Source organism: Ranitomeya variabilis, chromosome 1, assembly GCF_051348905.1.
Source record: "Ranitomeya variabilis isolate aRanVar5 chromosome 1, aRanVar5.hap1, whole genome shotgun sequence".
Classification (NCBI taxonomy): Eukaryota; Metazoa; Chordata; class Amphibia; order Anura; family Dendrobatidae; genus Ranitomeya; species Ranitomeya variabilis.
Genome location: NC_135232.1, coordinates 270,765,630 through 270,778,103, shown reverse-complemented (window position 1 = coordinate 270,778,103; position 12,474 = coordinate 270,765,630). Strand labels below are relative to the sequence as shown.

The 12,474-nt window shown below is 44.0% G+C and overlaps 1 protein-coding gene across 1 annotated transcript in view; it reads left to right on the top strand.

Moving 5' to 3' along the window:
* Positions 1-12,474, top strand: part of UPB1 (beta-ureidopropionase 1) — a 40,990-nt gene that overhangs the window by 15,898 nt on the left and 12,618 nt on the right. The window contains exon 5 of the mRNA XM_077293699.1: positions 6,934-7,095. Within this exon, the coding sequence (XP_077149814.1) occupies positions 6,934-7,095 (162 nt within the window). The remainder of the gene's footprint in view (positions 1-6,933; positions 7,096-12,474) is intronic.

Below are 12,474 nucleotides of genomic sequence, written 5' to 3'. Positions count from 1 at the left end.
TATAGAGAAAATATGAAGAATAGTGTTAAAAATAAAGATTTAGGTGTCCGCCGCCCTCCCACCCCCTGTGCGCCCCCCCGCTGGTCAGAAAATACTTATCCGGGTCCCCCGTCGGCTGTCGCTCCTTCCTGGTCTGGCCGCGCCTCCTACTGTATGCGGTCACGTGGGGCCGATCATTTACAATCATGAATAGTCAGCTCCGCCCCTATGGGAGGTGGAGCCACATATTCATGACTGTAAATGATCGGCCCCACGTGACCGCATGCAGGAGAAGCCGCGGCCAGACCAGGAAGGAGCGACAGCCGACGGGGGACCCGGGTAAGTATTTTCTGACCAGCGGGGGGGCGCACAGGGGGTGGGGGGGCGGCGGACACCTAAATCTTTATTTTTAACACTATTCTTCATATTTTCTCTGCAGCAAACGTTACTGCAGAGAGGATATGAATCGCAGCTTCAGCACCATGCAGAGTGGGTACCACACGCTCCGTGTGGTACCCACTCGCCATACGGGCGGCACACGTGTGCCGCAGGTATGGCCTCCGTGAGTTCCCAGGCACACGGACACGGATAACTCCGGTACCGATTTATTCCGGTACCGGAATTATCTGGACGTGTGGGACAGCCCTTAGGAAATACATGCATGGGTGGCGGCTGTTGAACAGCCTCGTGACATGCAGCCCCGTGGACTCGAACATATTATTCGAGCATGCCGAACACACTCGCTCAGTACCAGAGTATGCTCGTATATCACCTTATCCGAGCATGGTCGCTCATCAGCAGCCATGATGAATGGACACTAGTGGTGCATATGGTTCTTATCTTAAACAAACCCTCTTTTTGCTTGGGAGAAGGAAATGTAATGGTAGGGCTCACGCACGGGGTCAGTGCCACAATCTGCACTGCTGTACAGGCTACGACAGACTGCATAGCCCCAATTCATCATTGTTGTTTCTCCACTTTTCTGGAGTAATTTGCGGCTTTTATTTTATATGTTGTGCACCACTTAAGTTGTCTTTCTTTTGGGATTCTTACTCTACAACTTTGCTTATACAGCTGTGTTAGATAGTTCATAAATGAGACTTTTACCAAGTGTTGCATTTTTTTTGCCGCATCTCACTCCAGTGACTGTCTGGAGTAAGGTTTCGGGTGGAGTTTCCAATTTGGTGCATCTTTCTGACTTTTTTTTTTTTTTTAAAGATTTGAGAATTTTGATTACGTCAAATTGGTCGAATACAAAAATAAAGAACATTTATTTGATTTTGCGCCAAATTCACGGCATTCTCCATTTTGAAGAATTTGGTGCAAAAATGTCAACAAATGGCACAAGACAAAAAGAAAAAAGAAAAGTCAATTCAATAAGTCACAAATGATAATTCGGGCCCCATGTAGATGGTGATAGTCACCCTTAGAACATGACATCATTTTTTTTCTGTCGGATTTCATACAAAGCGAGCCATAATACTGCAATGTGTCTGTACTCATTCTGGCGCATTTCAGATATTGTCATAATCCATAGAGTTCCCGAGAGATTTTATTCTAAGTGCACAACAGGCCCCCATCCCCCTTTATCTTAAAGGGGTTGTCTACTACTTTCAATTAACCCCCCAATGTATCCCCCCCCCCGGGGCCCCTGATGAATTGTGTAAATACCTTCCGTTGCCGTTTTCGTGTGTGAGCGGCGCTATTCCGGCGGCTGAGTCCGGGTCACATGACCCCCAGGCTGCAGCCGCCGCTTATTTCCGCCGACGTCACGTCAATTTCCAGACTCTAGAAATTGACGTGACGTCAGCAGCAGGCGTGACCCAGCCTCCACAGCCAGCAGTCACTCATCAAGAGTGACTGGGCTGTGGGCTGCGGGGCTGTGCTGGTGGCGGGCGGGGCTAGGCAGGGATGATTGCGCAGGTATGTGTGAGCGCCGGGGGTCTGCGTGTCGGCGCCGGTATGTGCGGGCCGGCGATGGGGCTCTGCGTGCCGGCGCCGGTATGTGTTGGCCGGGGCTCTGCGTGCCTGCGCCGGTATGTGCGGGCCGGGGCTCTGCGTGCCGGCGCCGGTATGTGCGAGCGGTGCTGGGGTCTGCGGTGGGTGTGTGTGTGTCTGTGTGTAGGCATCGTCCGATGGGACTACAAGTCCCATCGGGCTCTGCCTGCTACAGTGAGTGACACATTAGCCAATGATGGGACAGTAGTAGTCCCATCATCCGGATAATGTGTTGAATGTAAAAAAACAAACAAACAAACACATATACAGTACATACATACAACACGCACCATGTGACATCATGCAACATGTGACATCATGCAACATGCACAATGCGATGACATGTGACGACATGCACCATGCGACGACATGCACCATGCGACATGCACTATGCGTCATGCACCATGTGACGACATTAACTATGCACCATGCAACATGCGATGACATGCAACATGCGACAACATGCACCATGCGGCAGCATGCGACATGCGATGACATGCAACATGTGACAACATGCGACAACATGCACCATGCGACGACATGTGACAACATGCGATGACATGCACCATGCGACATGCACAATGCAACATGTGACAACATGTGACGACAGACATCATTCGACACCATGCGACATGCACCATGCCACATGCACCATGCGACGACATGCAACATATGACATGCAACATGCGATGACATGCGGCGACATGCAACATGTGACGACATGCGACATGCACAATGTGGTGACATGTGACACCATGCGACGACATGCACCATGCGACGACATGCAGCATGCGACGACATGCAGCATGCGACGACATGCAGCATGCGACGACATGCAGCATGCGACGACATGCAGCATGCGATGACATGCAGCAACATGCGACGACATGCAGCATGCGATGACATGCGATGACATGCAACATGTGACGACATGCGACAACATGCGACATGCACCATGCCACATACAGTACATACATACAGTACATACATGCAACATACATACAGACATACAGTACATAAAACAGAGTACATACCATCACTTGTCACTTTGTTCCCCGAAGCCATTGTCATCTGTAAAAAATATTAAAATAATAAACAAACACTATACTCCCTGATCTGCAGAAATCCAATTAAAACGAGTGTCCCTCGACGATCTCCCGTGGAGAGCAGGAGCATCAGCTGATGCGACCGCTCTCCAGGGGCTCCAGGAATACAATGATGGAAGGTATCCTTCCACAATGTATTCCTCACAATGTATTCCTACGCCCCTGTGAGAAAATAGTCCCTAGTCTGACTTATGGCATTGCTGTATGAGAAATTTTCCCAGGCAGCAATTGCCATAAAGTGAGACATTGTCCTAAGGTAACCTTCTCAGTGATGCACTGCAGGAGCCATTGTCTCCTGTCAGTGTGTCACTGAGGGTCCTATAGAGCAGTGACATCACCCGATGTCACTGTTCTATAGGGGAGATCGTCGTGGGACACTCGTTATTAATTGGACTACGGCGGACAGGTAGTATATGGTTTATTTTACGTTTTTTGCAGGCGCTGAAGTATGGTTAAATGAAGAATATTAAAATACTTTTTTCCTAATGTGTGTGTGTTTTATTAACCCTTTATTAGTATTGGATTAATAATGGATAGGCGTCTTATTGACGCCTCTCCGTTATTAACCCGGCCTAATGTCACCTTACAATAGCAAGGTGACATTAACCCCTTATTACCCCATATCCCACCGCTACACGGGAGTGGGAAGAGAGGGGCTAAGTGCCGGAATTGGCGCATCTAACAGATGCGCCATTTCCGGGGCGGCTGCGGACTGGTATTTGTAGCCGGGGGGGACCAATATCCATGGCCCCTCTCTAGGCTATGAATATCAGCCCGCAGCTGTCTGTGTAGCCTTTCTGGCTATAAAATATAGGGTGACCCCACGTCATTTTTTGGGGGGTCCCCCTATTTTAATAGCCAGTAAAGGCTACGCAGACAGCTGCAGGCTGATATTCATAGCAGGCTACAAATATTGGCCCCCGGCCGTCGGCTTTCCCCCTCTGGTGCAGAAAATTGCGCGGGAGCCCACGCTGTTTTTTCCCGTTTTTTTAATTAAATTAAATGCTCATTAAGGCCTTTTTCACACTTGCGTCGGTACGGGTCCGTCGCTATGCGTCGGGCCTACATACTGACGCACGTTGTGAAATTTGTGCACGACGTGGGCAGCGGATGCAGTGTTTCAACGCATCTGCTGCCCATTCTGAAGTCCGGGGAGGAGGGGGCGGAGTTTTGGCCGCGCATGCGCAGTAGAAAATGGCGGACGAGACGGACAAAAAAACATTCACTTGAACGTTTTTTTCATGCTGACGGTCCGCCAAAACACGACGGATCCGTTGCACGACGGACGCGACGTGTGGCCATCCGTCACTAATACAAGTCTATGGGTAAAAAAACGCATCCTGCGAGCACATTTGCAGGATCTGTTTTTTTCCCAAAACAACGGATTGCTAAAAACGCAAGCGTGAAAGTAGCCTTAGAAACATCGGCCTTTCTATTATATATCTATGGATATATCTATCTATAGATATATTTATAGATAGATATATCTATAGATACATAGATGTATCTATCCATATATCTGGCTGCTTTCACACATCAGGTTTTTGCCGTCAGGCACAATCCGGCGAGTTTTGAAAAAAACGGATCCTTTTTTTCCGCCGGATCCGTCTTCTTCTCATAGAGTTGTATTAGCGCCGGATTGCGCCTGATGGCCACACGTTTCATCCATTTTTTGCCGGGTCCGTCAAAAAAGCTGTTTCCGCCAGACAGAAAACACATACAGAGGAACGGTTTTTCTGTCCGGCGCAAAAACACACAGCGATTGATCCGGCGAAAAACGTATGAAACTGAGATGTGAAATGATGAATCCGGCCTCCGAATCTGTTTTTTCATGCATGTTTCCATTCAAATCATGCACATTTTCCATTTATTTATTTATTTCCAAAAACTGCATCAAAACCGCGCAAAAAAACGCACCAAAATCAGCATCAAAACTGCACCAAAAACTGCATCAAAACCTGGTGCAGTTTTGGTGCGGTTTTGATGCAGTTTTTGGTGCGTTTTTAGCGCGGTTTTGATGCATTTTTTTAATTCGCTTTTGGTGCGGTTTTTGCACAGTTTTTATGCGTTTTGGTGCGTTTTTGAAAGCTAAATAAAGATGTATTATTGAACAAAAAAAAAAAAGATTTGTGATGTCATTATTGTCCAACCTCCTCTTTTACATTTGTCCAACCCACACTCCATTACACACACAGATAGATGATAGATGAAATGGATAGACAGATCTACATATAGATAGATCTATAGATGGATACATCTATCTATTCCTATATCTATCTATAGATATACCTGGATAGATATATCTATTGATAGATGTATGGATAGTGTAGGGTGCGTGTCCACTGTCCGGATTACATCCGAATTAGCTGCAGATTGGATGCTGCGTACTTGTAGTCCCATCGGATGATGCCTGCACACACACCCCAAAAGACCCCCCGCACAGCCCCGCACACACCCGAACAGCCCCGCACACACCCGAACAGCCCCGCACACACCCGAACAGCCCCCAGACCCAGCACACACATACACGCACACAGTCACCGCCCACACACTTCCCTCCTCCCAAACAGCAGTGTTTCTCGGACCCACATCCGCAGCAAAACTGCAGATCTTTTTTACATCTGCGGTTTTGCTGCGGATGTGCCCGACTCAATGAAAGTCTATGGGTGCAGAAACGCTGCAGTTACGCACAAAAGAAGTGACATGCTGCGGGGAAAAAAAGCTGCGTTTCGGTGCGGCTTTATCCGCAGCATGTGCACAACAAGTCTGCGGCTCCCATAGACTTACATTGGTTGTGCACTACACTGCGGATTTGATGCAATGCTGCGGATCTGCAATCAAATCCGCAACGTGTGCACACAGCCTTAGCATTTAGGGAACGTAGCAAAAAAGCCAAGCAAAAAACAAGTGTCGGTTTTTTTGCAATTTCATCGCACTTTGAATTTTTTTCAAATTTTCTGTTACACGACATGGTAAAACCAATGGTGTTGTTCAAAAGTTGAACTTGTCCCGCAAAAAATAAGCCCCCACATGGCCATATTGATGGAAAAATTATGGCCCTGGAAAGAAGGGGAGCGATAAACGACAACAAAAAAGCTCCAGGGGTGAAGGGGTTTAGAAACATGGATATGGACATATCTATGGAAATAGACATAGATATATAGATATATCTGTATGTATCTATCTATCTATCTATCTATCTATCTATCTATCTATCTATCTATCTATCTATCTATCTATCTTTCCCTCTATCTGTGTGTAATGGAGTGTGGGTTGGACAAATGTAAAAGAGGAGGTTGAACAGAAATGACATCACAAATCTTTTTGAAGTTAGAGGGGGGAGAGGAGGGAGGGGTTGGGGTGTGTTTTGGAGTGGGTGTACCAGGTGCAGAGTTACAGGCGAGTGCAATGCATCATGGAACTTCTAGTATTAGAGCACAATAACTCAGGAGAAAGGAAGTTGTCGATTAACCCCATGAGAGCTGGATCCAGCACTAAAGATGTGCTGCTACAGCATGATAAAAGGTAATATTGCTAAAATAGACAGTGGATGTTTTCAGTGGCACATAATAGCAAGATTTATGTAAAAAAAAAAAAAAAAATTATAGTAGTGGACAACTTCTTTAAGCTAATTTTTACATTGCAAGGCCTTCTTTTTTTTATTAAAGTGTCGTCAATAGATTTCTTCCACTTGGAATATAGGGAGACGTCATACCTTTACTAAAATCTTAAAATAAGTGATAATTTTGAACGATAAATGGTCACAAATGGAATCATTGTAGCTGCAATCCTTTTGTATTACTTTTTACAGTGCTTTTTTAGTGCTTTTTTTTTTTTTTTACACTTTCAGCTTGCAAAGAAGTACAACATGGTAATTGTGTCTCCAATCCTGGAGAGGGATGAGTTACATGGAGACGTATTATGGAACACTGCCGTGGTCATATCAAATACTGGAGCCGTCCTGGGCAAGAGCCGCAAAAATCATATCCCAAGGATAGGAGACTTCAACGAGGTAACATTACAGCAGTGTTTAATAACAGCTACATATTCAGCATGTAATATATAATGGAAGGAATGGGCCATATGCAGTCAGCTGATATCACACGCATCCATGGTTTAATTGTGGTTGGCCACCACTTTTTTTATCCTTAGGATAGGCCATCAATATCAGATCGGTGGGGATACAACACCCAGAAACCCCACCTATCAGCTGGAACTTCTCGGAAGCTGCCAGAACACAGCAGGTCTATCAAATCTATAGTGTCCGCGGCCTGGTACTACGGATCCACCTCCTATTCAGTTGACTAAGAGATGGTCCTACATTACCTGGCAGTGACCACTATAGAACTGTTGGAGCTGATCGGATATTGATTGCCTATATTAAGGATTGGCCATCAATAAAATAGTAATGCCACCACCGATCTTTCCCTGACTTAGACCAGGTTCAGATGGAATGGTCTGTATAAATGCCTGGACTCACTGCGGGTTTCACGGACTCAGCTTAGTACCTAAGGCCCCAATTCATCATTTTTGTTTTTTTTGTCCTTTTTTTTTTTTTAAAGTCACTTTTCTATTTTGTCTTGTGTTTTTTTATAGCATTTTTTGTTCAACATATTCTTCAAAACGGCACTTCATAAATTATCCTCAAAATAAAAAATGCTCTTTTTTTTGTCTTTGACCCATTTTGCTACTTTTTAGCGCAAACCATAAGGCTATGTTCACACTTTGCGGTTTTTGCTGCGGATCCGCAGCGGTTTTGACCCTGCGGATCCGCAGCAGTTTTCCATGCAGGGTACAGTACAATGTTACCCTATGGAAAACAAAAACCGCTGTGCCCACATTGTGGAAAATCGCGGAAAAAACCGCGCGGAATTGCTGCGGAAAAAAAGAAGGAGCATGTCACTTCTTTCTGCGGATTCCGCAGCGGTTTTCAACATGCACCAATAGGAAAGTGCTGTTGAAAACCCACAGAGGAATCCGCAGAAGAAACCGCAGGAAAATCCGCAGTGAAAACCGCAAAATCTGCAAAGTGTGAACAAGCCCTTATACGTTTTGCAAAATAGCGGTAAAATTGTCATACAGAAAATCACTCCTTGCACCACATTTTTCAATACTTTTTTTTATTAAGCCCACGTCCACACGTTCAGTATTTGGTCAGTATTGTATATGCGTATTTGTAAGCCAAAACCAGGAGTGGGTGATAAATCCAGAAGTGTTTCTGTTCTACTTTTCCTCTGATTGTTCCTGACCCGGTTTTGTCTTACAAATACTGATCAAATACTGATCAAATACTGAACGGGTAAATGTGGCCAAAAAGTTACAATTGGTGAATTGGCCTAAAACATCTTGAAAAGCCACCTTGATATAAAAATCAGAACCCTGACTAAACAACAAATGAACTTTTTTAAAAAGGGAAATTGTTGAAGAGTTTGTCTCAAATTGAAAAAATCACTAATTTAGAGATGCAAAAAACTGCCAAAACTCCAATGATGAATAAGGCCAGCGGTCAGTCCGGACATTGCTGTCCGTATACAGACACATACAGTAGCTGATGATCCACCATTCATTCACCCACAGCTCGGATTAGTGGTCATGGTTATTTCTGTTCTGACCGTGACTTCTGGCAGAAGAAATAATCCAGCGTAATTAAGATTCCCCCGACATCTGCCAAGGGAATAGTCAGTCATACTCATTAGATGACTAAGAAGATTTGCCAATATTAATCGAATGTGTACGAGCAGATGGAATTATTAATAATTAATCTTTCACATAGGAAAGTTCTCTCATAGCTCAACATTTTCCCTTACAAATGAATGACGAGAGACGCACATGATGTGATGATGCCATGAATGTATAAGCTTGGCCAACCCCGCTATTGTTATACATATAGAATTAATTGTAGACTAATATGGATCAAGATGCTGAAAGGCAAATTCTTATTTCAGCAAGTAAATCTCTTTTGTAAAATGACATTTTGTAATCAATTCCTGATGGTTTTCAAGCTCTCTTCTTGCTATCATTGAATAGGAAAATAAACGCTTTTTTCCAGAGTTTTCAGAATGTCATGGTCCTGTGGTGGACACACAGATATTGTACTTGTGAAAAGAGGCAGATATTATAATTGTAATTAGTTCTCTACCTGTCTACCCATGTATCCAACAGATCTTCATTCACTCAAAGAAAACAGAGTTTTTCTCTTTAATGACAGTAAGCAGAGATTTTGGAAACTAAGATGTATTCAGATATAACTGATAATTTTACAATAAATAACATTTATAAAGAATATTTTGAATACTCCTTAAATAGAATCCATCAGCAGGTTTTTGCTGCATAATCTGAGAGCAGCATAATATACGACAAGCGAGCCTGATTCCAGCGATGTCACTTACTGAACTGCTTGGTGTAGTTTTGATAGAATCCCTGTCTTTTCTGTTGTAGATGTAGCAGTGCTATGAATGCTGAGCTGTGTATAACCCCACCCACACCACTGATCTGCAGCCTCCTGTGTACACTGCACATTGTCAGCAAGCTGCTAATCAGTGGTGGGGCAGGGTCACACAGACTAACTGGACTCCAGTGCATATGAGACCTGGTCAGGCAGTGATAATCTACTGCTGATATAATACTGATTGTATTAAAACTACAGCACACAGCCTTATAAGTGACACATTGCTGTAATCAGGCTCTCTTGCTCTATATTATGCTGCTGTCAGATTAAATAGAAAAAAGCAGCAGAAGATTCTGTCTTATACAGACAGTTGCTTCTCACAAAATTTAGAATATTATCAAAAAGTTAATTTATTTCAGTTCTTCAATACTAAAAGTAAAACTCATATACTATATAGAGTCTTTACAAACATAGTGATCTATTTCAAGTGTTTATTTCTGTTAATGTTGATGATTATGGCTTACAGTCAATGAAAACCCAAAAGTCATTATCTCGGGAAATTAGAATACTTTATAACATCAGCTTGAAAAAATGATTTTAAAATCCGAAATGTTGTCCTACTGAAATGTATGATCAGTAAATGCACTCAATACTTGGTTGGGGCTCATTTTGTATCAATTACTGCATCAATGCTGCGTGGCATGGAGGCGATCAGCCTGTGGCACTGCTGAGGTGTTATGGAAGCCCAGGTTGCTTTGATAGCAGCCTTCAGCTCATCTGCATTGTTGGGTCTGGTGTCTCATCTTCCTCTTGATAATACCCCGTAGATTCTCTATGGGGTTAAAGTCAGGCGAGTTTTCTGGCCAATCAAGCACAGTGATACTGTTGTTTTTAAACCAGGTATTGGTACTTTTGGCAGTATGGACAAGTGCCAAGTCCTGCTGGAGAATGAAATTCTCCAAAAAGCTTGGGAAGCATGAAGTGCTCTAAAATTTCCTGGTAGATGGCTGCGCTGACTTTGGCCTTGATAAAACACAGTGGACCTACACCAGCAGATGACATGGCTCCCCAATCCATCACTGGTTGTGGAAACTTCACACTAGACCTGAAGCAGCTCAGATTGTGGCCTCTCCACTCTTCCTCCAGACTCTGGGACCTATATTTACAAATGAAATGCAAAATTTACTTTCATCTGAAAACAAGACCTTGGACCAGTTCTTTTTCTCCTTGGCCCAGGTAAGACACTTCTGGCGTTGGCTATTGGTCATGAGTGGCTTGACACCAGGAATGAGACACTTGTAGCCCATGTCCTGGATATGTCTCTGTGTGGTGACTCTTGAAGCAATGACTCCAGCAGCAGTCCACTCCTTGTGAATCTCCACCACATTTTTGGATGGCATTTTCTTAACAATCCTTGCGGTTATCCCGATTGCTTGTGCACCTTTTTCTACCGCACTTTTTCCTTCCACTCAACTTTCCATTAATATGCTTGGATACAGCACTCTGTGAACAGCCAGCTTCTTTAGCAATGACCTTTTGTGGCTTACCCTCCTTGTGGAGTGTATCAATGACTGCCTTCTGGACATCTGTCAAGTCAGCAGTCTTCCCCAGGATTGTGAAGCTACTGAAACAGACTAAGGCTGGGTTCACATTACGTTTACAGCAGTCCGTTCAACACATACGGTAACGGACTGCTGTAAACGCAAGTGCCGGTATGGCAGCACGCTAGCGCAGATAGAGCATCTGCTAGCTCTATCTGCGCTAGCAGTGACGGACCCGGAAACGCTGCAGCCCGCGTCTCAGGGTCCGTCACTCAATGACGGCACATCCCTAACGCCCATTGTGGGCGGGCGCTAGTGATGCGTCCGACATTGGAGTCAATGGCGGCATTAAACAGACTACGTTACACCGCGTTATGCCGCGGTGTAACGTAGTCCGTCTAACGGACGCCACTAACGTAATGTGAACCCAGCTTAAGGGACCTTGTTAAACGCTTAAGAAGCCTTTGCAGGTGTTTTTTTGTTAATTATTATAATTTACTGAGATAATGACTTTTGGGTTTTCATTGGCTGTAAGCCATAATCATCAACATTAACAGAAATAAACACTTGAAATAGATCACTCTGTTTGTAATGACTCTATATGAGTTTCACTTTTTGTATTGAAAAACTGAAGTAAATTAACTTTTTGATGATATTCTAACTTTGTGAGAAGCACCTGTATGTTAGCTGTTCATGTTAAAATCACATACTGTACTACCCATGCAGAACAAGCACCAATGTGATTGAATATGGCTGTTTTAGATTTCATTTTTTCACAAGGAAAAATAAATTGCAGCATGCACTATTCTTTTGTGTATATTTTATGAGACTCACCCTATCAAATCTATCGGTGCGCATAAGAAAAATGATCCCATACAGATCATCCATATTGCATCCAATTTTTTAGGGATACCTTGCCATTATATTATTAACATAGTAAACTGTATTTTGCCTTGTACATTTTTTAAATGGAATCTGTCAGCATGTTTTTGCTATGTTATCTGAGAGCAGCATGATGTAGGGTCAGAGACCCTGATACCAAAGATGTGTCACTTGCTGGGATGCTTGGTGTAGTCATGATATAATACTTATTTTCTCTGCTGCATATTCTGACACCCATACAACACTGATTAGCAGCTTTGAGTTTATAAGCAGCTGCCAATCAGTGGTGGAGGCAGTTTTAGGGTCTGTGCACACGTTGTGGATTTGACGCTGCGGATTCGCAGCAGTTTTCCATGCGGTTTACACCTGCTCCTCAATAGGTGAAATCCGCACAAAAAATGCAGGAAATCCGCGGATTTTCCAAAAACGGTGCGGAAAAATCTGCACACGAATCCGCAACGTGGGCACATAGCCTCACACAGATCAGGAGGACTGTTGATACAACACTGATTTTACTGAAACTATACCAAGCAGCCCAGTAAGTGATACAACGCAGGAATCAGGGTCCCAGCCCCTACAT